The following is a 27,881-nucleotide window of genomic DNA, read 5'->3' as shown; positions in this document are numbered from 1 at the left end:
GCAGGGTTTCATGTTGCTCACAGTTTAGCATCAGCAGCCAAAGACAGAAACATTGTGGGGCTGGGGAAGAAATCTGTTCTTAATCCCCCCTCTTTTCTCAGTTACAAAGCTGCCAACTTCTCAAGAGTACCGGGTAGGCTCTTCACGTATGATTTCTCAGGTTTGCTGACTCATTAGCTGAACTTCAATCTTTACCACCCATAAGAAGGAAAGATGTTTCACAGCGATTTCTCTTTTCAGATTCTCCCTATCAAACCCACAGCCTCAGCGTGTAGGTGTATTTAGGACAGATGCTTGGTTCTCAGTATTTGTTACTTAAAACCAAATCCTCACTATTTAAAGTCAACGTTGTTTAGGGAAAATGGCAGGATGGAGGGCTCCTGGATGATAATCCCAGGTGAGGATCTTGGCAATCCCACCTGCTGAGTTCTTTGCAAGGCCCTTTTGCACACCTGACAGGTGAGGGTGCCTCCTGTGTCTATTTTCAGTCTGTGTCAGTTGCTCGGAATACTGATTACAGATGTGAGAAAGCCTCTTTGGGATGCAGAGCCCTGGGGCCCACAAAGGAACAAAGAAAACTCCCCAAGTGGTAGAAATGTGGTGCTCCTTACAAAGGAGGAGGCCCCTGTAATCTCTGGAGAAATACAGTCATTCTCAGCATGGATCTGTTTGGTTTGGTTTTGCCTCAAACCTCATTTCACATAATACTGACCCTTAATAAATAAAACGATTAATGTTTTGTCAATAGAAGCATAAATAGTATTTATTATTGAAAAATAAAATAAACTCCCTTAATAAATATTGTTGAAATGGAAAATATGGCTCACCTTTATATAAAATCTGGGGCTTCAATTCTAGTTTTGTGAAATATTGATATATGAAAACTAACTGTCCTGAACCCCTGAACTCAGAATGTCCACCAGGTCTGGTACAGAGGCAGGGTTTGCTCTACCATAGTGGTGTTATTTTGTTGTTACTTCCCATCCACAACATATTTAGGTCAGTCACTGATCTTTATTAGGTTGTGTATCACTATTAAGGAAAAGAGTGCCTAAGCATTTACTTAAAACTTGCTTTTTAGCCCTTGGAATAGCACTGTTCCTGTTATCTATTAGTGCTTAACAAATTACCCCAAAACTTAGTGACTAAAGACAATAATTTTATTTTGCTCCCCTTTTTGTGGGTCAGGAATTTGGACAGGATTTGACTGGGCAGTTTATCTGTTTCATGTGGCATCAGCTGGAGTGGCCTGATGGGCTGCAAGGTCCATTTCTAAGAGGATCATTCACGTGGTTGGCTGCTGGCGGGGAGCTCAGCAGGGGCTGTTGACCAGTGGCCTTTCTATCTCGGTGTTCTGAGGGTAGTCAGACTTCTTATATGGCAGCTCAGGGGGTCCCAGAGACAGTGTCAAGACCCAGAGAAGGAAGGCTTCCCTCAAGATGTGGGCTTAAAATGGGCCGGTTATCACTTGTACTATATTCTAGTGGTCAGAGCAGTCACGGAGACCACCTGGGTTCTAGAGCAGTGAACATAGACCCCACCTCTCTGTGCAAGGAGTATCACAGATCTGGGGTGACCATTCCTCTTACAGAAGTAAAAATGGCTAATTGCTAACATAGGCCTCAGATATTGTATACATCTTGGCCTCTGAAGGGTAGAGAGTAGGCATGGAGAGGACACAGCCAAGATCCTGCTTTTGCTTTGAGGCTTGCTACTGGTGTTCAAGTAAAATGGTGCGCATTCAGCAAACACTTGATAAATCTTATTGCTAATTGTTGTAACTGCCACATTCCCTTAAGTATAGTACTACTGAGGACAAATTCAGTCAGTAGGTCAGAAAATAGCTGTTAAACATTTACTGTGTACCAGACATTCTCCTAGGTACTAGGAGCACAATGGCCAAGAAAATACCCAGTCATGGTCCTTGCCCTCATAGAGGGTATGATCTAGTTCAGAAGACAGATATTTATCAAATGATTTCATAAATAAGTATAAAATTTCATCTGATAGAAGTGCCATAAAAACAGATGTATGGTCCAAGATCAAGGAAGACCTAAAGAAGGGATGATTGAACTAGAATCTGAAAAACGGGGGAAGAAGGAGAGAACTAAGCAGCAGGCTGCAGAAAGGAACTTCTGCAAAGTCCCTGGGCAGAGAAGAACTTGGTGAGAATCATAGCCAAAAGAAGACCAGTGTACTGGAAATGAGTGAGCCAGAGAGAATGCAGTGCAAGCTGAGGCTGAAGAGGAGGAAGTGGACAGAGAATACAGGGCCTTGGAAATCATCAGGTTTGATCCCCTCGGTTGTATGTGGACACTTTGCCCAGCCTTACCGTAGTCCATCCATTCATTCAGAGACTGAGCTGTTCATCCATCTACCCATCTGTCTGTGCCATACACTCACTAAGTCATCAAACCCTGAATGATCATCTTCCGTCTGCTAGAGATAAATAAGACCACCTAATCCCCCTAATCTGCACCTTTACAGAGCTCATTGCCACTCCCACTAGGTGTTAGTCTTTACTATATTCACCAAGCAGTAAGATTCCAAAGATCTCTCTAGTTTTAACATGCAAAGATAATATCCCATGAACTTTACCCTTAATCCAGCCCCACTCTCCAGTAATGCTTATTTGAAAATGCATCTTTCGGTCATAAAGAGTACTTGGTGCTAGAATGGAAATGAGCCAACACAACTGCTATCATAAAACTCTATTATCTTCGCCAAGCAATGAGATCTCTAAAGACCTCTGTAGCTTTAACATCCAAGATAATTTGGAATTGAATTGAATTAAGTTGATTAGAGTTATAGAAAAAAAATTGGCAGATAGGAGGCAGGACTAACTTTTAGTTCCCACTTGGATGCACAGAACAGCATATAGAGACTCACATCATGAACCTTTGCTCTGAGAACTACTACAGGAACATATAAAGAAAACTGAAAAAATTCACAGATCCTTTGAAAGAAGCAGCTTGCTGCTGCAAACTCCATGAGATAGCCAAAAAACTGTAAGTGCCCCAAGTGTGAGAAGAGGAAAGTCTGCCTCCTAACATACATCCTCACTGGGGAACCTGAAAATCCAGATCACAGGAGGAGGATTTAACCTTTCCTAGAGCTGAAATGAATTTAGAGAGCTGAGAGAGATATATAAGTAGAAGCAGCAGTGGGAAGAGCCCTGTAGGCACTCCCAGTCTCCAGAGAAGCCATTTCTGACTTTTTCTCACAGGGGTCCTTGGCAGGGGTGTTAGGGAAGGACCACAAGGAGAAGGAAACTTCCAACTGAATTTTGTAATAATTTCAACCAAGTGTAAATTGTCCAGGCCCGAATAGAGGGGCGGGGGGGATGGCAAACAGGAAGCGCACAGAAACTACAGGGGAGCAGTGGTGGGGCCTGAAAGCTCTGCTTGCTTTCTCCTTGGGGAGGCTTGTAGCCTGGGGCAAGACCTCATCCTTGATTACCAGCTGCCTAAGCAGTACTGTTGGTGTGGCACAGTGGGAGTGAGACTGGCCTTGCTGACTACACGGGAGCTGGGTGAGGCCCCCATTGCCAGCTTTATTCACTTCCCTGGCAACCTGTATGATGCAGCAGAGGCAGCCATAATCCCTGGGAACCTAACTCCATTGGCCTGAGAACCACACCCCATCCCCAACGGCAGCCACAGAAAGCCCCACCCAAGGAGAGTCTGAGCTCAAACATGGGACAGCCCTGCCCCCACCTGACAGTCTTTCTCTACACGCTATGGTAGCCATAAGCAAAAGACATAATCTCTTGGGAGCTCTATGGCCTACCCATCACCTGAGAAACCTGAATATTTATCCAGGAGACGTTAGGGCAAGTTTGTATCCCTGCTCTACTACCACAGCTGATGCTTTCTTGAAAGTGCCACCACCTGGCTGGAGGCCAACCAGCTCAAGCCATTACAGCAACTCATAAAAGAATAATAATGCTGCTCCAAGAAAGGAGAAAACAACAGCTAATTCTACCACCTGTAACATCGTGACTAACCAGAGGTCCCAAGTCTAGCTACATGACAACTTCACTGCTACCATAACCAGCATTTGAGAAGACCAACACACTAAAAACTATAACCAAGGACCCTGACGGAGTCTGTTTCACTTCCCTGCTACCTCCACTGGAGCAGGTACTGGTATCCATGGCTGAGAGGCCTGAAGCTGGATCACATCACAGGACTCTTTGTAGACACTCCCAAGTATGAGCAATACGAGACTGAAGCCCTGGTAGCTCCGTTGGGTAGCTAGACCCAGAGGAGCAATAACAGTCCTTGCAGTCCAGCTCTCAGGAAGCCCCATCCCTAGTAGAAGGAGGAGAGCACCACACAAGAGAACACTGCATGGGACAAAAGAATCTGAACAGTAGCCCTTGAGCCCCAGATCTTTCCTCTGACATACTCTACCCAAATGAGAAGGAACCAGAAAAACAATTCTGGCAATATGACAAAGCAAGGTTCTTTAATACCCCCCAAAAGATCATAGCAACTCACCAGCAATCAATCCAAACCAAGAAGAAATCTCCGAATTGCCAGAAAAAGAATTCAGAAGGTTGATTATTAAGCAACTTAAGGAGGCACCAGAGAAAGGTGAAAATCAACTTAAAGAAATTTTTTAAAAAATACTGGATATGAACACAACTAACTCCAGAAAAATGGATAGCATCAATTTAAAAAAATCAGAACTTCTAGAAGTGAAAGACAGAGAACTACAAAATACACTGGAAAGTTTCAACAATAGAATCAAACAAGTAGAAGAAATAAGAGCTCAAACACAAGGTGTGAAAATTAACAATAGCAATGCCATTTTTCTACCTTGGTGACAGTGTTCCCAGATACAAAACAAATGTCAACTTCACCTGTACCTTAAACAGAGTATAACAACTCTGACCACAATAAAGCCTGACTGATGTTGTGGATGCACAGGAGAATTGTTCTGCTAATCAGTTCAATTGAATTCAATCTCAGCTTGTCTCAGCTCAAGTTAGCTTTGTTCAGCTTATCTGGATTCTGCTCCACTCAACTGTACTCAGCTGAATTCATCCATGCATCTAGGCTTCTAACAAGCATTTCTTAAGTACTTACCTGTCAAAGTCTGCATTGAGTCTGGGAATCCAGCTGGGGTTGCTTCCACCAACCAATCCACCTTCCTGTTCTAATCTAAATGGTATCTGTGTATTGTGGAGAGAACACTGAACCTATAGCAGGACTGCCCTATATTCTCAACTTAGCCCCACCATTTACTTACTGCCTTGGGCAATTTTCTTAACCCCAGGAATAAAAGTAATACCGAATTTGTGGAGAATTTGTCAGAATTATATTCATAGAAGGCCCCCCTAAATGGTATCCTTTAAATTCCCCCTCTCTGGACCTAAAGGAAAGACTAAGCAGAAAAAAGAAAATGACCCAAAGCTCATCTGAACACCTGAAGAACGGGACAATTCACTAGAAAGATGTTTGCTAGTGAACTAGGGTGTGGTCCCACCCACCACCACAGTGCTCTCCCCAGTCTTGTCTCTGCTCTAGATTCTCCACGTTCTTAAAGGTCTCTTTCGACAACTGCACTGGAAATCGCCTTGATATTCACCCAAGTTACTTTTTTGCATCTGGGCTCAACCTGACTCTTGATTTCTTGTGCTCAGAATCGGTACCTGTGCATCTGAGTTCATCTTTAGCATTTCATTGGTGCTGTGTCGGTCCGTCATCAGCCCATTCCCTTGCAAAAAGGGAGAAGGAATGGAGAACAGAGGGAACAGAAAGAGTGGTGCCAACCTATGCAGCCCAACAGTCTGGCAGAAGACTGGCAGAGGCACAATGAAGGACATCCTGTAGACTGATAGCAGAGGAATAGGAGACAACTTTTTTTAAATGAGCAGCAAGACCTCCAAGAAAGTGAAGCCATGTCAGTGTGGGTTCCCCCAAGCTCAGATGTATGCTCTTGCCTCCACAGCATAGACCACCATGTCATTAAACATCATACACCATCAATGCCAACTCTGATCCGAAAATAGGTGGGCATCTGAGCCACAGGATACCCAGTGTTCTGTATTCTTGGGTCCTTAAACTTAGGAAGGCGTTGCCTTGATCGCTCATTGTTTCCCACTTGTTGCTAGAATCTGAACCAGATCTCTCATCTAAAAGAATGCCTTCAATTCAGATGCTGCAGGCTTATCTCACACAAATGTCCTCTTCCCTTAGGTATTCCATGGTCTCAGATGCAGAAACAGAAAGCATTTTCATGGAACCCATTCACCTCTCCTCAGCCATTGCAGCCAAACAGATCATCAATGAAGGTAATGCAATGAAAAGTTGGGTAGAATCACCCAACTGGATGATCCTGGGGTGGGGGGCATTGGAAGATGTCAGTGTGCCTCTCAGATGCTGCCTGTCACATTAGGAAGAGCAGATCTTCAGAAGGCAGTTCTGCCAACCCACCTCCTCAACTCTGATAGGACAGAAGTGGAAATAATTATGCATCAGTGTGAACAGGGACAGCCAGGGAGGCAGCACCAGTCTGTCTCTAGGGCCTCTTGCTCAGTTTTTGATTACTTCAGGGATCCTGAGGTGGCTTATGTCAGAGGTGCAGACCTGAGAGCCCAGGAAATGGCCAGGAGCATACAGAGGGTTCTCATCCAAGGGAGTCCAGACTTAGACCTTCACATCTACCAGTGCTTAAAGATGCTTCAAACTGAAGGATGCATGGGAGGGAGGGAAAGGGTTGAGTGGGGAGCGATGTTAATATTTACACAGTAAAATTTTGAAGCAGGCAACATATTATTACATTTCATTCAGGGACACTTGCCTGGATTAGATGGATTTTTTTTCCAGTCAATTTTAGGTAAACAATCTTTTGCAATTTCTTTCTTCCCCTTTCTTCTCCCTTCTCCCTGGGAAGCCTCACAACTCTGGTGAGATAGGGTGGAGTGGGACAGGTGCGCACTGATTAAATAGGGCTCAGCTGGCCTTTGGGCTTAATCTGGCACCCATTGCTGGTGGCCACAAGCCTTTCCTTGGTCTTTCATTATGAGAATCACATGCTACTCTTTGTCCACCCTAACTCTGGTCCTTTCTTGGTCCCCTGATCCGTTTAGGTCTCCACCAGGGTCTCTAGAGGACGTCTGGACCTCTTGAACACTTCACATAGAACCAGAAATTTGACTTGCTGTTGCTGACTGTTCTGGGCACTCTAGGAGGCCCCATCTTCTCAAAGACCCATCTGCTTTGGGGGATTTTTTTCTTTTTCTTCCATACGTGGGATCTCTGTTATCTTGCTCCAAAATATCTTGCCCCCAGATACCTTGCCCCCGAACACAGGCAGTGTCTTCACCTTGGTCCAGTTCTCTCTGAATTGCTTCCAGCACCACCCTCGCTCTGAAAAGTCTTTTCTTCCTCTTTTCTGGTTGGAAATTTCCCTAACCATCCATTCGGCATCATCTCTGCTTTGTGCTAATTCTACAGGCCATTCTCCAGGCTTTGGTTCTTGCTAAGTAGAAGTACAGCTTTAGGAATTGTGGGGAGGAAAAAAAAAAAACATTTTCTCTCTTTGAAAGCTTAACTTTCAAGTCTATAAAATGCTATGGACATTCAAAGTCTAGTTTGAAACCAAAAGATGTGCAATGCCTTTTTTTTTTTTTTTTAAACCTGGGTCTTTTCTATTCTTCTCTTCTCTGGGGGCATCAAACCTAAGTTTCATTAGCCTTAGTGGCTGAAGGGCTGTAGGGGAAGAAAAAACAATATATTAGAGAGAAAGGAAAATGTATCAGGTGATATTTCAAAACATCGCTGTGCTCACTAGTGATCAGAGGAGTAAAAATGTGTGTTGAAGAACCTTCCATTTTCATGAAAGTCAGCACATGCCACACATCCGAGAGTGTAGAGGAGAAATGTGTGGGCTTTACTTTCTGCTGAAGAAATGTCAGGTAATAGAAATTGATGCAGGGATAGAGGCAAACTCTGCAGATGCTGAAGTGTGAGCCAGAGACCCAGGGAAAGCAGGAGTTGCCATGGGGGTGAGGAGCGGGGACATTTGTATTTAAACTGAAAAGAAGTTGAAACAACAAGCTGCTAGATAAATAGCTGAAGAAGACAACTCTGTATTTTAATGAGGTGTCAGGAGTCCCATTTTTTATATGTAGTAAGGGAAAAACATCTAAGTAGACAAGGGAAGGAGAGGGGCTGTATTTGCTATGAAAGACCCCAGGAGAGCCAGGGGAGAAAACTGGGTGGTGGAGAAAATAGGAACACTTCATCTATTTTTAAACAAAATAGAGCTCTGGGATTGTAGAAGTTTTCTTCTTTCTGCTTTTGAAATGGAGATCAGAGAACTTTTAGAACTGAACCCTGGCCGGCATGGTGGCTCATTCCTGTAATCTCAGCACTTTGGGAGGCTGAGGCGGGTGGATCACCTGAGGTCAGGAGTTCAAGACCAACCTGGCCAATATGGTGAAACCCTGTCTTTAAAAAAAATAAAAATAAAAATAGAACTGAGCCCTGATGCAGGGACATGGGGCCCCTCAGGGTGGTTAGAGGAGGGAAGAGAGAAGGGAAATGAAATCCTGAGCCCCGGGCAGAACCCAAGCTCCCAGGATTTGCAGTCCATGAGCAAGAAGCCCTGCTTACAGACCCCTGGAGGAGCAGATTCCATGAGGGGCTGGGCCAAATCTAACTTCCAAATGTGGCTAGACTCTCTCTGCAGCAGCCCCCACCCAAAAACTGCCCATCAGGGAAAAAGATGGTGCCAGCAAGAGGCTATGAGAAACACAGAAGACAAATATGTCCAGCTTTTTTCTCTCTTTGTATTCAGTAGTTCTGGCTACTACATGAGAGGAACGATTTTGTTATTTCTTACTTTTGTCTATCTTAAAGAAAGAAAACATCTTACATTTTCCCAAATTTGATAAACTGTGAGCAAATATATTATTAGAAGAAGACAAAGATTCACCCCAGATGTGGATGAGTTGGGATTTGAGTTCATTTGGAGTTTAAGTCCTGTTTTGAGACTAGAATGAGAGCTCATGGCCGACCTTTGCCACCTATCTGTGGGTTGGGAGGCTGAGAATCATAGGTGCTTCCACTCTAGTAGGGGGGAAGAAGAAAATACAAGAAATAAATAAGTAAATTAGATGTATATTAGAAGGTAATATTGCATGAATTACTGCTGAAAATTTTACCTTTCCCAGGGTTATTTGCAATCCATATGTTAAAGAGTTAAACTAACAAAGAGAATTTTACTATGAATGAACACCATTCACTCATTTAGTAAATACTACTACCATTTTTTTTTTTTTTTTTTTTTGAGACAGAGTTTCGCTCTTTTTGTCCAGGCTGGACACACAATGGTGCACTCTCGGCTCACTGTGACCTCCACCTCCCAAGTTCAAGTGATTCTCCTGTCTCAGCCTCCCAAGTAACTGGGATTACAGGCGTGTGCCACCACACTAGGCTAATTTTGTATTTTTTTTTATAGAGATAGTTTCACTATGTTGGCCAGGCTGATCTCAAACTCCTGACCTCACGTGACCCACCTGCCTTGGCCTCCCAAAGTGCTGGGATTATGGGCATGAGCCACCACACCCAGCCAGTAAATACTTCTGAACATCCACTTTGTACTGGGCACCGTAGGAGTTACTAAGTATGGATCAAAATACACCTCGTACTTAAGGAACTCGGTCTAAAAAATTATCAGCCAGCTTGAGAGAAGCACGGGAGATAGTAAAAGAAATTGGGTTCCCTTCACCCACACCTATACACTCCTCCCGCTGACCCTGATTACAAGCATCCAGGCCAGTGCAGCAAGTGCCCTGGGCCCAATTAAAGTCCTTCCTGGGAGATCCTGCTGGCATTCAGTCCATGCCCAGAATCCTGGCAGCAAACAGGCCAAGAGCATGTTCTCCCCAGGAACAAGGAAGGCCATGGTGTTCCTAACTGTCTCATGAGATTGCCTCCTGTCTGCTCTAGAGCTCAAGCCACGGGGGGTCAGAGCAGGCGCCGAGTGTCCAGGCATGCTGGAGTCTGCTGAACAGCTGCTGGTGGAGGACCTGTACAACCGTGTCAGGGAGAAGATGGATGACACCAGCCTCTATAACACGCCCTGCGTCCTGGACCTCCAGCGGACACTAGTTCAGGATCGCCAAGAGGCTCCCTGGAACGAGGTGGACGAGGTCTGGCCCAACGTCTTCATAGCTGAGAAGTGAGTCTGACTGTTCTTCATGACCCTTTGTCCTACCTTTCTGGTTAGTGCCTGAGACAGACGAACCTGCCCCAACTTTCACCAAAGGCATCCATAGGCCCTTGCAGCCCAATGAGGCTGCCTAGCCACTTACCCTGCCCCGGCCCAGAGAAAGACCCCTCCATCCACCTGCATTCAGAGGTCTCCAGGCAAAATGCTGGCATCACTGCTTATCCTTTACCCTCTTGCCAGGACTCTCTTGTCCCTCAAGAAGGCCTTCTCTGGGCCTCCTTTTTTTTTTTCACCATCTCCTGACGTCTGTAGCAACCACAGAACTGGACACTAGCAGCCACTGACAATATTGACATGCATGTGTATTTACCAACACAGGAAAATGTTCACGATACAGTAAGAAAGAATTTAGATTACAAAAGAATACATGTCGAGTGTGCTGCTAATCAGGCAATAGATGTATGTGTATGTGTGTGCATGCTTTTGCATAGACAACAGCCAGAAGGAAATGTGATAAAATGTTAACAACGATTCTCTCTGGGAGGTGTTTTTACAAGCGTCTTTTATTTTCTTCTTTAGATTCCTCTTGACTTGGACAGGTTTCCTAAAGTAGACATTGTTTTTATAATCCAAAAACGATTATTTTCTAAAAGTTTATCAGTGGTTTCTGGAACAAAAGCGACTCACTCACATCCTATTCCTTTAGGATGCCAGCGCGTTAATTGCTACCACTAGGTTAATTAGTGAAACGAATTTCTGCTGATTCATCGAATACTTAATGAGATCTTTTCCCAATGTAATTATCCAGATATCCAAAAGCAAAGGAGGAAATCTGGGGCCTCAGGGGAGGGGATAGGGAAAACAGCTTGGAACAGTGGGTCTTATCTTCATCAAGGAGTAATCGGTTGCCTAGAACTTGATCCTCAGAGCTGGGCACCAAGTCCTAAGTGATCTTCAAATAGATCTTCAGATCCAGGAGCACTCACCTCGTGGCCACTAAGGACCCAGGCATCCAGGTATTCTCAGCCCAAGGCTTCCGTTCTTTGTCGAACAACGCTGCCCTCAGGGCCTCTTCAAACTAAGCTGCACTTACGCAGCTACAGCAAAAAGAGCTCTGAATGAGAAATCTAAAACACTAGCTCTTGTTTTCTTTTTCTCCTTTCACAATTTTGGGAAGTTATGAGTTCTCAGATTGACTTTTATAATCTTCTTCTTCTTCTTTTTTTTTTTTTTTTTTTTTTTTTGAGACAGAGTCTCGCTCTGTCGTCCAGGCTGGAGTGCAGTGGCTCTATCTCGGCTTACTGCAATCTCCGCCTCCTGGGTTCAAGAGATTCTCCTGCCTCAGCCTCCTGAGTAGCTGGGACTACAGGCTTGTGCCACCATGCCCAGCTATTTTTTGTATTTTTAGTAGAGATGGGGTTTCAACATGTTGGCCAGGATGGTCTCAATCTCCTGACCTCGTGATCCACCCACCTCCGCCCCCCAAAGTGCTGGGATTACAGGTGTGGGCCACCGCACTTGGCAATTTTTATAATCTCCAAATGGGAATCAAACTAGTTTCCCTGCTTACTTCTTAAGTTTATTTTTAGGATAATGTAAAATAATGCATGTGAAAGGATTTTGAAAATTATAAGCATGCCATATCAATGTAAAATACACTTAATTTGGCCGGGTGTAGTGGCTCACCCCTGTAATCCCAGCACTTTGGGAGGCCTAGGCAGGCGGATCATGAGGTCAAGAGATCAAGACCATCCTGGCCAACATGGTGAAACCCCGTCTCTACTAAAAAAATACAAAAATTAGCTGGGCATGGTGGCACATGCCTGTAGTCCCAGCTACTAGGGAGGCTGAGGCAGGAGAATTGCTTGAACCCAGGAAGTGGAGGTTGCAGTGAGCCGAGGTCACACCACTGCACTCCAGCCTGGCGCCTGGTGACAGAGTGAGACTCTGTCTCAAAAAAAAAAAAAAAAATACACTTAATTTTATTATTTGCGCCTGCCACTTTTGTGCCTTGATGAACGTCCATTCCCAAGGCATGGGGTTTTAAACTAGAAGTCTCTGGACCAGTCAAAGCTTTCCTTACATATCACTTTTGCTGGCCTCTTCATCTTGCCCTCCCTTGCTTAACTCCCTGTCTCTTCTCTCTCTTGCTGAGGCCAAGTCATCAACTCTTTCTATAACGTTATTTGCAGTGATCCCTAGACACCAGGGGGCGGAAAAGGAGGGACTTGCCCAGCTGAGACCCCAGACCAGCTGAGGCAGGCTCGCCATCACAGTGGTGATGCATCTTTCTAGTTCCGACTCTGGCAAACAGGTCCCTGCCTCTTCCCCCAGGAGTGTGGCTGTGAACAAGGGGAGGCTGAAGAGGCTGGGAATCACCCACATTCTCAATGCTGCGCATGGCACCGGCGTTTACACTGGCCCCGAATTCTACACTGGCCTGGAGATCCAGTACTTGGGTGTGGAGGTGGATGACTTTCCTGAGGTGGACATTTCCCAGCATTTCCGGAAGGCGGCTGAGTTCCTCGATGAGGCGCTGCTGACCTATAGAGGTGAGAGGGGTCTGTCCACTCCAGGCTACTGGACTTCCATGAGGGGAAAAGCAATGTGGGGAATGTTATGAAAACCTGATTAGTTGGCGTGTCTAGTGGGTATCTGTCTTAAGAAGGCTGTTTTCTCTAAGAAAAGGAGGAAAGACAGGATGATCATTCACCCGGTAAGTAATTACTGAGTGCCTAGCTTGGGCCAGGTACCATTCTAGGCACTGTGGTAAAAGATGCAACGCTTCCAGCCTTTGACTCTTACACTATAGTGAGGGGAGAGAAAATGAAAAAAAAGAGAGAAAAATGTCAGATGGTGTTAAGTGTGAGGCAGAGACTAACTAGGATGGTGTGCTAGAGTGACTGGCCAACTCCTTGGAGAGCATGATGGTGAAGGCCTTCTGACAACGGGACATTTAAGCCAAGTGACAAAGAGCTAGCATGGGAAAACTGGAAGAAGAGCATTCCTGTGGACGAGAACTAGTAGTGTGAAGATCCGAACGTGGGAAGCTTGGTGTGTTCAAGCGTCAAAGGCCCGTGTGGATGAAGGCTGGAGAGGCAAGGCACCCTCCCCCCATCAAACAGGAAGCTAAATGCCAGGGTAAGAAGTTTGAGCGGCACCTTGATCTGATTTATGTTTTGGAAAACTCCCTCCCTCTGCCTTGGAGAACAGACCAAGTTGGGATGGTGGAGAGTAGCGCTTCGGGGCTGCTATTGTTATATCCAAGTGGAAGGTGCCAGGAGACTCATCTACAGAGGTCATAGGCCTCAAGGAGGAGAGGCGGAGCCCAGGCAATGGAGCCAGCAGCCTGGCTGGGAAGACTCCAGGATTTGGTGTCCAGAAACCTGGGTCTGTGTCTGGGATTTGCTGCACTGTATATACCAAGGGACCTTGGGCCATTTCCTTTAGCTCTAGGAACCGCAGTTTCCTTATAGAGAACAAAGACAAAATTACCAAATCCTAAAGTTGCTGTGAGGAATAGCATTTTTTAAATGCACAAAAATAACTCCTTTGGGACTACACCTGGCACAATAAATGCTTCAAAAATTACAGCCATTGCTATAATAATATTGCTCATGATTACTGGAAAAAGGGCATTGCCTGTCACCACCAATGGCCAGGATGAGTAACCTCTAATGGAAATTACAAACACACATATTTTCCTTTTTTTATTATTTATTATTTTTATTTTTAGAGACAGGATGCAGCTCTGTCCCCCAGGCTGCTGGAATGCTCACTATAGCTTTGACCTCCTGGGCTCAAGAGATTCTCCCATCTTGGCCCCGCGAAGTGCTGGGATTACAGGCGTGAGCCACCATGCCTAGCCAAATACACATATTTTAAATATGTATGTGTATGTGTGTGTAAATTATATATATAGGTATGTATGTGTATATATACACACACACACACACACACATATATGTAAACTGTTTTCTCCTCTTTTCAATGCTTAAAAACGGCTTCTTTTTTTTTTTTTTTTTTTTTTTTTTTCTTTTTTTTGAGACGGAGTTTCGCTCTTGTTACCCAGGCTGGAGTGCAATGGCGCGATCTCGGCTCACTGCAACCTCCGCCTCCTGGGTTCAGGCAATTCTCCTGCCTCAGCCTCCTGAGTAGCTGGGATTACAGGCACGCACCACCATGCCCAGCTAATTTTTTGTGTTTTTAGTAGAGACGGGATTTCACCATGTTGACCGGGATGGTCGCGATCTCTCGACCTCGTGATCCACCCGCCTCGGCCTCCCGAAGTGCTGGGATTACAGGCTTGAGCCACCGCGCCCGGCAAAAACGCCTTCTTTTTAAAGTGTAGGACGTTTGACCAGTGTGGGATTGAGTGGGTCTGTCGGTCGTCTGCGGCATAGGGAGCGTGTCCCACCTCGCTCGCTGGGCCTGGGCACACCTACCGACCTCGAGGCAGACCGGATGGCGCTCGGTAGCTCACGCAGGTTGACACGGCCACGGGCCGGCAGTGCCCCGCAGCATCCCAGTGCGGATGAGACAGATCTCAGAATGTGGAACGCATACCAGAAGCGAGAGCCAGCCTTGCGGGCGGAGGGAGGAAGAATGCGCCCAAACGCGGAGGCGGAGGCGGTGCCAGGAGCCTCACGGGCTCAGCAGGAAGTTTCCTGCCGCGGCTGTAACCCAGGCGCGGCCTTCCCTGCATCATACCCACTACCCAGGAGCACTGACCCGGAGCCAGGGCGTCAGCTCCGCGGGCTGGAGACCGCAGGTCGGAGCGCTGGGTGTCCAGATTCCTTGCAGGCACCGGTACGCGCTGCGGGTATCTCCTCCCGATTCAGTCTCACTCTCCCTGCCAGGCAGCTAAAGGCCCTTTTTGTTGCTGTGCTTGTTGCTTTTGTGGGTCATTCCTACTCCACCGCAGAGAGGTCATAGCATCTCTGGAATTACCCCGCTGAGCCTTGGGTCCTGTGGCTTCCTCTATTCTAGGTTGCTTGGGAGTCAGTGCCTGACTAGAACAGCGAAAGAAACACCAGGCGCTGGCGTTTTACATGGTAATCACAAAGAGCCCACGAGGGGGTGTTGTTATTTACATTGCACACACTGGGAAGTTGAGACCCATGGAAGATTAAGTGGCGACTTGGCACGGCGCACGGTGTAATAATCAAGATTCTCTTGGTTGCTAGTGGGTGGAAACCATCTGAAACACCTTCACAAGCAGCAAAGGCATTAGTTCTGAAGTTGCAGGAAAGAAGCCACAGACAAGAGCCTGGCACCCCAGGCAGGCCTGGGACAAGAACTAGACAGTCTAAGGACTCTTGGTTTCCCTCTTCTTTCTCTACTTCAGAGAGCAAGTGGCCATCCACAGGTCTGACTAGCTAATTTAAACTAGCTAATTTCCTGTCTCAGTTTCATTTTCAAATTTCTTGGAGAATTTGTCAGATACTGGTCCTTTTGGTACCCTGAGTTCCATCAACAGTGGCAAGCGGGGTACCTTCTGGGCAAATACTACTTATTTTCTGTGATGTGGAGAGGGGTAGGTTCTGAGGAAAGGGAGGATTATGAATTGGGAGAGTATAGCACAATTGCCTCCCATATAAAGGCATACTGAGAGTGTAGAGAATTCAAACCTTGTCTTGCTCAAGTCTGATGCTCTTCCCAGTAGCTGTACTCTTAAAAAAAAAATTTTTTTTTTTTGAGACAGAATCTCGCTCTGTCACCCAGGATGGAGTGCAGTGGTGCTATCTTGGATCACTGCAACCTCTGCCTCCCAGGTTCAAGCAATTCTTGTGCCTCAGCCTCCTGAGTAGCTGCAATTGCATGCACGTGCCACCACTGCCCAGCTAATTTTTGTATTTTTAGTAGAGATGGGGTTTCACCATGTTGGCCAAGCTAGTCTCAAACTCCTGACCTCAGGTGCCTTGGCCTCCCAGGGTGCTGTGAATACAGGCATGAGCCACCACACCCGGCCTGTACTTTTCAAATTTTGAAAACAGGGACCCTCTTCACATTCAGCCCTGTTGGTAATCAAAATGGTAAATCTGCAAATTAGAAAATCATTACCTTCTTCAAACCATTTTGCTGTGGGAAAATTTTCATCATAACCCAAGTATGTTTTGATACTTTGATTTCGATGAAAATAGGCCCTCTAGAATTGTGCAGAGAAAAATCTATACAGCATCAGCCTGCCTCTAACAGAGAAGACAGAGAATCCTGTTGCTGCTCTGGGTGAAGATCCCTGAGTCTCATCCCCCACTCATCCTCCCTCTTGTCCCTCTGGCTGCCCTTGAGTCTCCTCAGAGGAGTCCCAGTGTGCTAGGAACACAGTATAGAAAAACATGGCACCCTAACCTGGTCTCCACCAGACTGAGTCTAAGTAGTATTTGATGCCCGAATGAAGAAGGCTGGCTGGTCATTTCCTGAAGTATCCTGAAGCAAGCTGGTCTGGTGATTCCATCTCCAAAAAAAAAAAAAATGAGTGAGACTTTGAGACTAGCAACAGTAGACAGTAGCCTGGTCAGATAGTTAAGTGGAGGTCCTTGCAAGGGACAGCTAAGCCCTTAGCTGAGGGTGAGAGGAGAAAAAGACAAACGCTTCGGCAGACGCTCCTTATGAGGCTTTTGCTCTTTGTTTTTGGAGACGGTCTCGCTCTGTTGCTTAGTCTGGAGTACAGTGGCACAATCTCGGCTCACTGCCCTTTGCCTCCTGGGTTCAAGTGATTCTCCTGCCTCAGCGTCCCAAATAGCTGGAATTATAAGCATTTTATTGTTTTTGTATTTTTAGTAGAGACAGGGTTTTGCCATGTTGGCCAGGCTGGTCTCAAACTCGTGGCCTCAAGTGATCCACCCACGTTGGCCTCCCAAAGTGCTGGGATTACAGATGTGAGCCACAGCACCCTTGTTTGTTTATTTTTGAGACAAGGTCTCACTCTGTTGCCTGAGCTGGAGTGCAGTGGCACAATCACCGCTCACTGCAGCCTCAACCTCCTGGTGTCAAGCAATCCTCCAACCTTGTCTTCCCGAAGTGCTGGGATTATAGGCATGAGCCACCACGCCCAGCCTGTGGCTTTGATTCTACTGATTTACCTCCCTCTAGTGGCTGCTGGCTCTTAGCAATAATACCTTTCATCACTACTGGGCCTCAAGACCCCCGAATTTTCTGTCTCTGACCTCCTATGTGACAAAGACATGACCCTAACTGCTGCAAAGATATAATAATAAAAGAGTCCCTCCCATCCCACATTGTTAGAGAGGATTTTTAACTGATTTAGCCAACATCCCCAAAGACTGTTGGTAAGCAGATGGATGACAGCAGGGAGGAAGGTCTCCAGCGGTTCCAGTATGCATTTTATTTATTTAGAGTTTCACTCTTGTTACCCAGGCTGGAGTGCAATGGCGTGATCTCGGCTCACCGCAACCTCCGCCTCCTGAGTTCAGGCAATTCTCCTGCCTCAGCCTCCTGAGTAGCTGGGATTACAGGCACGCGCCACCATGCCCAGCTAATTTTTTTGTATTTTTAGTAGAGACGGGGTTTCACCATGTTGACCACGATGGTCTCAATCTCTTGACCTTGTGATCCACCCGCCTCGGCCTCCCAAAGTGCTGGGATTACAGGCTTGAGCCACTGCGCCCGGCCTCCAGTATGCATTTTAAACAGCTGTTACCATGAAGGCATAGGAGACGTATTTGTCACATTCATGACGGACGCAAAGCTGAAAGGGAGGCCAGCAGCAGGTAACTGGTCTGTTGAATGGTAGCGTCAAGACTTGCAAAAGCTTCTGTAGGCTATAAAAACAGACATCTACTAAAAGATGTTAGTAAGAATTTGTAAAATTATCCTGAAGTTTAAAAATGACTGCACATTAAAAGAAACATGACTTAATTGAAGTTTTAAAAAAAGTTTTACAGGTTTCAGTTGATGTAAAAGATAACTTGAGTTCATTGTGTGACATATCCACCCACACTGCAAGCTTAGATGGGATCAGTAAAGCCCCAATGACCCAAACGGGTGGGGAGGGGCCCACTCTACTCTATGTGGGTCAGTCCAAACCTGAAATATCTTGCTCCATCCTGAATACAAACTCCAGAACAAACAACCCGATAATTCAAGTTTTGACCTGGAGGAAAGTAGCTAGAAGAGTAAGGGGACATGAGAAGTTGTTCAAATAATGTTTGAAGGACTCAAAATAGCCAGGAAAAGAAAAAAAAATTTTAGGAAGAATATGATAGCCATCTTCTTAAAGATTTTTGTATAAAATCCGTGTTTCGTACAATGTATTCATTGTTGACTTTAGAATGTCAGAGCAACAGTACTGGATGCTTGTTACAGTGATTTATAGTTCCCCTAATGTACAAAAAAAATTTTGAAGCACTAGAGTGATACAAAAATGAAGTGAGTTGTATCTACGTGTCCAGGTGAGCTAATGAGCTCCCCGTGACTGGAAGCATTCAGCAGTGGCTGGATGACAGCTGTGACAGGTGATCCAGCATCAGGGATGTTGTAAAGGGAATTCTCAGGTTTAGGATGTGACTTATGATGCTTCCCAGCACTGAGACTCTATTTCTCTGTGATTCATTCATCTTAGCCTCTCATTCCTTTTCTGCTTTATCCTCCTCCCCACCTATTCTTGTATTTCCGCTCCCTCTGATGCTCAGTTTGTGAGGAGAAAGTAGAAATGCACTGCAGTGTTTCAAATAGAGGCCCATCAGGGACTGTGGTCTTCCATGTGTAATATGGGGACAGTGATGCTCAGCCCTCCTGTGTCTTGAGCCGGGAACTTCAGAGGCAAAGTAAACACCTTCAGTGCAGCACATTAAAACAGCACTTAGCAAAGAAAACAAACAAACAAGAACACTACAAGGAAGCCACTGTAATTACATCATTTTCTCTTGTGTTTTCTTTTCAGGGAAAGTCCTGGTCAGCAGCGAAATGGGCATCAGCCGGTCAGCAGTGCTGGTGGTCGCCTACCTGATGATCTTCCACAACATGGCCATCCTGGAGGCTTTGATGACCGTGCGCAAGAAGCGGGCCATCTACCCTAACGACGGCTTCCTGAAGCAGCTGCGGGAGCTCAACGAGCAGCTGATGGAGGAAAGAGAAGAGGACTATGGGCGGGAGGGGGAATCAGCTGACGCCGAGGAGGGCGAGGGCACGGGGAGCACGCTCGGGGCCAGAGTGCATGCCCTGACGGTGGAGGAGGAGGACGACAGCGCCAGCCACCTGAGTGGCTCCTCCCTGGGGAAGGCCAGCCAGGCCTCCAAGCCCCTCACCCTCATTGACGAGGAGGAGGAGGAGAAACTGTACAAGGAGTGGAAGAAAGGGCAGGGCCTCCCCTCGGGCAAGGTCCCCCAGGGTGGAGGTGGCAGACGCTCAGCCTCCTCTGGCCAGAGTGGGGAGGAGCTCCAGGACGAGGACCAGGACGAGGACGTGGAGAGGATCATCCAGGAGTGGCAGAGCCGAAACGAGAGGTACCAAGCAGAAGGGCACCGGAGGTGGGGAAGGGAGGAGGAAGAGGAGGAGGAGAGCGATGCGGGCTCCTTGGTGGGGAGGCGGCGGCGCACCCTGAGCGAGAGCAGCGCCTGGGAGAGCGTGAGCAGCCACGACATCTGGGTCTTGAAGCAGCAGCTGGAGCGGAGCCGCCAGAACCGAGGCGGGAGGCGCCGCACAGACTCGGTGTCCTCGGAGAGCACCTGGGACACGTGGAACGAGAGGCTGCTGGAGATCGAGAAGGAGGCTTCCCGGAGGTACCACGCCAAGAGCAAGAGAGAGGAGGCGGCGGACCTGAGCTCAGAGGCGGGGAGCAGGGTGCGGGAGGACGACGAGGAGAGCGTGGGCTCTGAGGCCAGCTCCTTCTACAATTTCTGCAGCAGGAACAAGGACAAGCTCACTGCTCTGGAAAGATGGAAGATCAAGAGAATCCAATTTGGATTTCACAAGAAAGACTTGGAAGCGGGAGACAGCAGCAGTGAGCCCGGTGCAGAGGAGGCAGCGAGGGAGAAGAAGAACCCCTCCGACATCAGCCTGACAGCCTACCAGGCCTGGAAGCTGAAACACCAGAAGAAAGTGGGCAGTGAGAACAGGGAGGAGGTGGTGGAGCTCAGCAAGGGGGAGGACTCGGCCTTGGCTAAGAAGAGGCAACGGAGGCTGGAGCTACTGGAGAGAAGCCGGCAGACGCTGGAGGAGAGCCAGTCTATGGCAGGCTGGGAGGCAGACAGCTCCGCGGCCAGCGGGAGTATTCCCCTGTCTGCTTTCTGGTCTGCAGCCCCTTCGGTCAGTGCTGATGGGGACACAGCGTCGGTACTCAGCACCCAGAGCCACCGCTCCCACCTGTCTCAGGCTGCAAGCAATATAGTAGGGTGCTCAACCTCCAATCCAACCACACCCCTGCCTAACCTGCCAGTGGGGCCTGGAGACACCATTTCCATTGCCAGTATCCAGAACTGGATTGCCAATGTAGTCAGTGAGACCCTTGCTCAGAAGCAAAATGAAATGCTGCTGTTGTCCCGATCGCCGTCTGTTGCAAGCATGAATGCAGCACCAGCGGCCAGCTGCCCCGGGGATGACCAAGTCTCTATGCTCAGTGGACAGAGCAGTTCCTCCTTGGGCGGCTGCCTGCTGCCTCAGAGCCGGGCAAGACCCAGCTCTGACATGCAGTCTGTGCTGTCCTGCAACACCACACTGAGCTCACCGGCCGAAGGTTCCAGGAGCAAAGTGAGGGGGACCAGCAAGCCCATCTACAGCCTCTTTGCTGACAATGTGGACCTAAAACGACTTGGCCAGAAGGAGAAGGAGATGCAGATGGAGCTTAGGGAGAAGATGTCTGGGTACAAAATGGAAAAGCTGGCCTCAGACAATAAACGCAGCTCCCTCTTCAAGAAGAAGAAGGTCAAGGAAGATGAGGATGATGACAGGGATGAGGGTGACAGGGATGAGGACACTGACAGTGCCATAGGGAGCTTCCGATATTCTTCCCGCAGTAATTCCCAGAAACCCGAAACAGACACATCGTCCTCACTGGCTGTCTGTGATCACTATGCAAGTGGCAGCGGAGTTGGCAAAGAGGTGGATAGCAGTATTAATAAGTGGCTCAGTGGCCTCACGACAGAGGAAAAGCCTCCTTTCCAAAGTGACTGGTCTGGAAGTTCTAGGGGGAAGTATACCAGATCATCCCTGCTCAGGGAGACGGAGTCTAAATCCTCCAGTTACAAGTTCTCCAAATCCCAGTCAGAGGAACAGGACACCTCCTCCTACCACGAGGCAAATGGCAACTCTGTAAGAAGCACTTCGAGGTTCTCATCTTCCTCCACCAGGGAGGGCAGAGAGATGCACAAGTTCTCCAGGTCCACGTACAGCGAGACCTCAAGTTCCCGAGAGGAGAGCCCAGAGCCCTACTTCTTCCGCCGGACCCCAGAGCCATCAGAAAGGGAAGAGTCCCCGGAGCCACAGCACCCAAACTGGGCCAGGTCCAGGGACTGGGAAGATGTGGAAGAGTCATCCAAGTCAGACTTCTCTGAATTTGGAGCCAAGAGGAAATTCACACAGAGCTTTATGAGGTCTGAAGAGGAGGGAGAGAAAGAGAGGATGGAAAACAGAGAAGAAGGGAGGTTTGCATCTGGACGGCGGTTCCAGTATCGGAGAAGCACTGACAGGGAGGAAGAGGAAGAAATGGATGACGAAGCCATCATTGCTGCTTGGAGACGCCGGCAAGAAGAAACCAGGACCAAGCTGCAGAGAAGGAGGGAGGACTGAGCTGGGGAAAAGCTGAGAACACTGAAAGAAACCACTCAGCTTAGCATAGGGCTCAGGGCATACATTGCCACCACCCGTCAAGACATGAGGATGCAGAGAGGATCTTCCGAAGGGGCAGAGCCAAAATGAGAGGTACCAAGCGTCAGGGTGGCAGAGGTAGAGTAAGGAAGAGGCAAGGACAGGGGGAACCATCCATATGAGGTGTGATCGCTGGACTGACACCATTTTCTCTTGCCTCTAAGCTTTGGTGTTTCACTTAATGTAATTGATAGTGTTCATCACAGACTAGAGAGGTAAGCTTGGAAAAGCATTGTAGTTTGTCAGAGACTCCAGTTTCCATCCAGAAAGTCCGTGAACATAGAACACGGTTTTGTCTGTAGAGGTTTTATAATGAGACCCAGCAAGTCTATCATGTGGCAAGTCTGACCTCTCCTGGGAACGCTCAATTCTGAAAATTTAAAAAATGTTGAGTCTCCATTAAAATGGTATGTTGGCAAATAGTTCTTCTTTATTCTGGTCATGTTTAGATCTTTGGATATTAGAAGAAAACCACTTTAAAAGACACAAATGTGTTATCTGAGCCAGTCTCACCTTGTTTCACAAAAGCTGTGCCTCTAGACAATGCCATCATCGCCTCATTATAAAAAAGAACAAGCAAGTATTTCGCCTATGATACAATACAGCAGGAGACCACACTAGGAAAACCCTTGAGAGTAACAGAGCGAACCAGAGAAGGAGAGAATGAGTTTTATTGTGGTGAGAATGTCAAGATGTAAAGTAGAGAGAAGGCCTCTCTGAAAGGCAGAAAAACAAAAACAAAGCATGGGGAGAGAAGAAAATAAACCCAGTAGAAGGAGATGGAGACATGTTTTCATAAAATCTAGGGTCATCTTTGCTTCTTATTCCTAGGAGGATCATTGGGTAATGCAGTGGGTAGTACACTTGATTTTTCCCTGCAGTCTAAGTGGGCTAAGTCGGTGAGAATCTTTTATGTTTCGTTCCCAAGGCATTCCTTCCCCTAAAACACAGGTTGAGTTGCCAAATCAAGGAGACACTTTGAGCACTTTACAGCAATGATTGATGAACTGGTTTCAACAGTTCCTTTCAAGCTGCAGCACCTTGAAGGATTTGAAAACAACTATGTGCTGTACAGGGGTCTGAGATGTCTTAATCAATCAAAAAATCCAATTCAGGAGACACAACTGGTGATGAAATGATTAATGAGAGGGAAGAAGAGTAAGGAGTAATCCACCAATGAGACAAATAGTAAGTGATAATTATGTGATCACTTTTTCTAAAAACGGAGTTTCATGGGACACGGAGATTATGTAACCTTCCTATGTAGGTTTGTTCGGCATCACATATTTCAAAGAGCACAGAGATAAATATATCAAGGCAAACAGGAGCTGACTTGAACACAAGCTCAGAATGCCACATAGCTGCTGTCAAAGCAACTGAATTAACTTTCTTGCCTTCCCTCTATCGCTTTGGCCCACAGTTCAGTTGCTCGTGGTACTCATCGCTCCTTCACTGACTGAGGTGGGGAAAGAGGACTTGCGGAGGAACAATACTGCTCAGTCTCTGTCCCATTTGCCCCTTTTTCTTCCTTGGTTCATCTTTAATCAGTCTCATCCCCTAGTTTCCAGTACCCAGTGGGTCATTCCTACCGCAGAAAAAGGTCTTATTAGCCAGGCAGGGTGCCGTGTGCTTATAGCCCCAGCTACTTGGGAGGCTGAGAGAGGAGGATCACTTGAGCCCAGGAGTCTGAGTCCAGCCCAGGCAACATAGCAAGACCCTATCTTTTTTTTTTTTTTAAGTGTTGTTCTAATATATCCCACAGCAAGAAGGCCGACTGTGGTCTATTTTACCTTCTGGGAGAGCTCTCATTTCACTCCCATAGAGAAGTTTTTGGTATAGGCACAATTAATTGGGTGTCTACTCTAGGAGGTTGACCTTCTGGAGAGAAGAATGGGAATATTCTTTGGTGGGTCCCCTGTGCCCACCCGTAAGGACCCAATTAGCTCTGATCTCTCTATATATGTCTTTTTGTTTTTTTACTATGACAAAATATATAAATTGATCTCACTCATGTCAAAATAGACAAGCAATTTAAAAAAAAAAACAACCTATTCTTAGTCAATCTCAACTCATACTCCACCTAATAATGTTGAACAAACACTTCAATCATATTGGTGTGAAGAGTCACCCCAATTTTTCTCCAGCCCTGGATGTGAGTTTGGAGGAAACAGACCATAGAGACCCCCTAGTTTGCTTTTAGTTGAGCTCTGTCTTAGGCTAGAGGAGCAATAAAGGCCCCCGTGGCCCACAAGTAGACCAGCTGGGCTCACCAGAGAAAGCCAGATGGCTCAGAGTGAAGCCCTCAAGAAATGCCTTTGCTTTCTGCGTCTCCAGAGATAGCTGCCTCTAGATCCTGTACCCAAGGAGGTGTCTGCCAGATAATTAAAATTCTGAATTCAACCTATTCCTGGAGTTTAGAGTATATTTTAGGAAACCACATCAGAGAAAATGTGTTGGATTTATCATGAACTTGAAGAAATATCTGGAATTTGAAGTGTTAGAATCCCAAGGGTGACTTCTGAATGCTACCTAACCTAGTGTGTTAGGTTGCAGGCCAGCCTTCCAGTCTCTGAATGACAATTAAAGATATCTCAGTAAAAGTCCTCACAGGAAACAGATGGCACACTCAAAGTGGTGACTGATAAGAATTTAATGCAGGGACCATTGACAGAGGCATAGGAGGGGTCAAGGGAGCCAAAATGAAGTAGTAAAGCACCCATGTACTAGCAATATTGATGCCATCCTAGCACCGAAGGGACAAAGCGGCAAAGCTGTTTCCAGAGGCCAGCAAGAACCATCACCATGGAGAAAGCCACCTGACAACCTGGCAGAGGAGTCAGAATAAATGCCCCAGCCCTTCTCTGCTCCTGGTTTTCTGTTTAATGCTAGTAACTTCTATGGACCAAATCTAACTGGAAGCAAGTGGGTAGGAGAGCCTACTAGTCTGGAGCAAGACAAAAAGTAGGTCTGGAGGCAAACAGAAAACCACCAGCACAGAGGTCAATATGTTTAAATGGAGAGGCCATCTCCATAGGAGTCTTTCCATTGATGTTTGTCTTAAATGACCAAAAACACCATACAATGAACACAAAATTGACTCTATCTTAAGAATTTAGTAACAGGCTGGGCACAGTGGCTCACACCTGTAATCCCAGCACTTTGGGAGGCCGAGGTGGGCGGATCACTTGAGGTTGGAAGTTCGGGACAGGCCTGACCAACATGTTGAAACCCAGTATCTACTAAAAATACAAAATTAGCTAGATGTGGTGACGCATGCCTGTAATCCCAGCTACTCAGGAGGCTGAGGCAGGAGGATCGCTTGAATCCAGGAAGCAGAGGTCATGGTGAGCAGAGATTGTACCATTGCACTCCAGTGTAGGCAAAAAAAAAAAAAAAAAAAAAAAAAAAAAAAAAAAAAAATTCATTCACAATTCAAATAGAGTTTCAGCTACATGAAACCAACTATCAGAGTCAGTGGTTTTGTTTTACACAAAGAAAAAAGAGGAAACTGATCTGAATTACTCCTGAGCCCACTCCTGAGTCATAGAAACAGTTCACTGGGAGAAAACTCCCACATTACTCAGTGCAGAGAATCGTGCGCTGAAAGAGGCCCTACAAGATGAAAATCCTGCTGGGACTTCTGAGGTCAGGACTGGGTAAGAGAGAGGGGAAACAGATGTTTTTCTTCACCCACAGGTAAGCCCCTGGAGAAAATGAGATACGTGGGGGCTGTGAAGAAATAAGAAAAAAGGTGTATCAGGCAGCATCCCAGCAGGAAACGGAAGGCACACCCAAATAAGGGTGATTCAAAGGGAGGGTTTTCTAAAGGAGCTAGTTACAAAGGAGTGGACAGGGTACAGGGAAACCACCAGGCATAGTGCACACTCCAGGGCCAGCGGTTATGCTCCTAGGCCTGGAGAGACCCGGAATGAGCTATTACTGGGCCTCTAGAGACACGAGGGCTAATTGAGGGGGCAGTCTTAAGAGCTGAGACCTTGGGTCTAGGGAGCCAGCCTGACGTGACCCCACAGGGAAGGAGCCAGAGGACTTTAGCCCCTCTGACTCCAAACTCCAGCCACCTCCCTACAGGTCAAACCCAACTAAAACCCATAAGGAAGTGAGCTGGTGCGTGCATTCCATTCAGCCAGCCCCATGGAGCTCTAGGGAGGGTGGGGAGAAGGGTGGATGTAGACCCAGAAGGACAAACAGAAGATACACAAGGGCAAAATTTCAGACTGAATTGACATGTTGGTGCTGGGTTATGAAGACCCTGCTTTTAGTGTCTGGAATATTGACAGAAGAGGAAATATGAATTTTTCTGGACTCCTAAAACTTATTTCTTATATTGTTTGGGAGAATTATCAACCAATGACAATTGAATAACTAGTAAGCTGCCTTAAAGCATGCTACATAGAGTTGCCTTGTGTGAAGAATCTTCAATACAAATCTATACCTGTTCTTAGGAACATCTACTCTTTGGAGTTCTGAGTCAAGGCTCGTGCTTTAAAGCATCATCTATTTTGTGAACCCTGCAACAAGTCTTCCCTCAGCTCCACTTGTTCTGCGAGATGCCTGCCATCTGTCCCAGGTGCCAAACAGAAACCACCAGCCCCCCACCCTCCCATACACAACACACACAAGTGAATTTCATGTAAAACCTATATTTTAAGTCACATCGTCCCCCAAAATACCTGCCAGATGTAGCGTGAACTCATCCAGCCATTTTGCCTCATAGAGGTAATTAACAACATTCTACCATTTTAATCTCATGGTTTCAAACACTCCAGCAGTCATTTTCAGACACTGGGATCCTTGTAGCATCTGTAAGCAAGGTGTGCATACAGATCAGCTGATGCAGTAGCCGGGCCACCCCACTGCCCGCCATTCAGTTGCCTGGACCCTGAGTGGAAGTCCCTCAGAGCAGGGAGCAGACCAGCTTGGATTAGCTTCATCTGTCTCTAGGCTCCTGAAGGCAGAAGTTGGATTCACCTTTGCTGGCAACCAAGACAGTGGCCTCAAACCAATCATTCGATTCCATTTAGCTCAGCTTGATAAACGCTTCTTGAATGCCGACCCTGCACAAGCACTGCACCAGAATACCGTGCTATCAAGAGAACATGCTACATGGAGTCATGGAAGGTAGAGATGATCTCAAGTAAGACAAAGGCCCAGTCCCTCATGAGAAAGGATTTTTGAAAAGTTGTCTGAGTTAAAGAACTCTCAAGCTATCTGGGTCTGAACTTAGCAGTGTGCCAAGTATATCAGAAGAGCATCAACCATTCACTCTTGAAATCTCACAGTCAGCTTTGACACCTCCCTTTGCCTCTTCCCTGCACCTGGGGCAGGTAATTCTGCCCATAGCATTTGCTCTCTTCATGCGTTATCACTACCACCTCCCCAAACCAGATCGCCTTGACCTACCACCTGGCTCCTGCCGGTTCCAGCCTCACCTCCTTTCCATCTACTCTAGGACCAAATTAATTTCCCAAAATCCAATTCTGGCTCTTCTCCCTCTACCTAAGAACTCTAACCGTTTCCTGTTACCTATGAAGTGAATCTTAAATGTTTCCCCTTGGCATTCAAGGACCACTTTCCCTCCCTTTCCAGCCCTACAGCATTACTCCCTTCGTGCCTCATCTTCCGGCCATACGTGAACAGTACACCATTTGGAACACGCTTCGGTGCCCTTGCTCAGGCTTTTCCCTCTGCCTCAGCTTTTCCACCCCAACCTGCTTGCTCCCTGCTGAGATCCCCCCGCCCTCCAAGGTTCTTCTAGGAGCTTCTCCTCTGTTAAACCTCTTCTAGCCGCCTTGGCCACATGAGCTCCCCACTCCGCTGAAATCGCATTGCACTTTGTTTATGTCTAG

The 27,881-nt window shown here is 46.8% G+C and overlaps 1 protein-coding gene across 2 annotated transcripts in view; it reads left to right on the top strand.

Annotated features, from left to right (window-relative positions):
* STYXL2 (serine/threonine/tyrosine interacting like 2) overlaps positions 1–24,418 on the top strand; it is a 33,939-nt gene extending 9,521 nt beyond the window's left edge. For both annotated transcript variants that reach the window (XM_010338686.3, XM_010338688.3), the window contains exons 3-6: positions 6,207–6,301; positions 9,966–10,197; positions 12,523–12,740; positions 19,094–24,418. In XM_010338686.3, the coding sequence (XP_010336988.2) occupies positions 6,207–6,301; positions 9,966–10,197; positions 12,523–12,740; positions 19,094–21,936 (3,388 nt within the window). In that variant the 3' untranslated portion in view covers positions 21,937–24,418. The remainder of the gene's footprint in view (positions 1–6,206; positions 6,302–9,965; positions 10,198–12,522; positions 12,741–19,093) is intronic.
* The last annotated feature ends 3,463 nt before the right edge of the window (positions 24,419–27,881 follow it).

This window comes from Saimiri boliviensis, chromosome 19 (assembly GCF_048565385.1).
Source record: "Saimiri boliviensis isolate mSaiBol1 chromosome 19, mSaiBol1.pri, whole genome shotgun sequence".
Lineage (NCBI taxonomy): Eukaryota > Metazoa > Chordata > Mammalia > Primates > Cebidae > Saimiri > Saimiri boliviensis.
The sequence above is the reverse complement of the archived record's forward strand: the minus strand, read 5'-3'. Positions and strand labels throughout refer to the sequence as shown.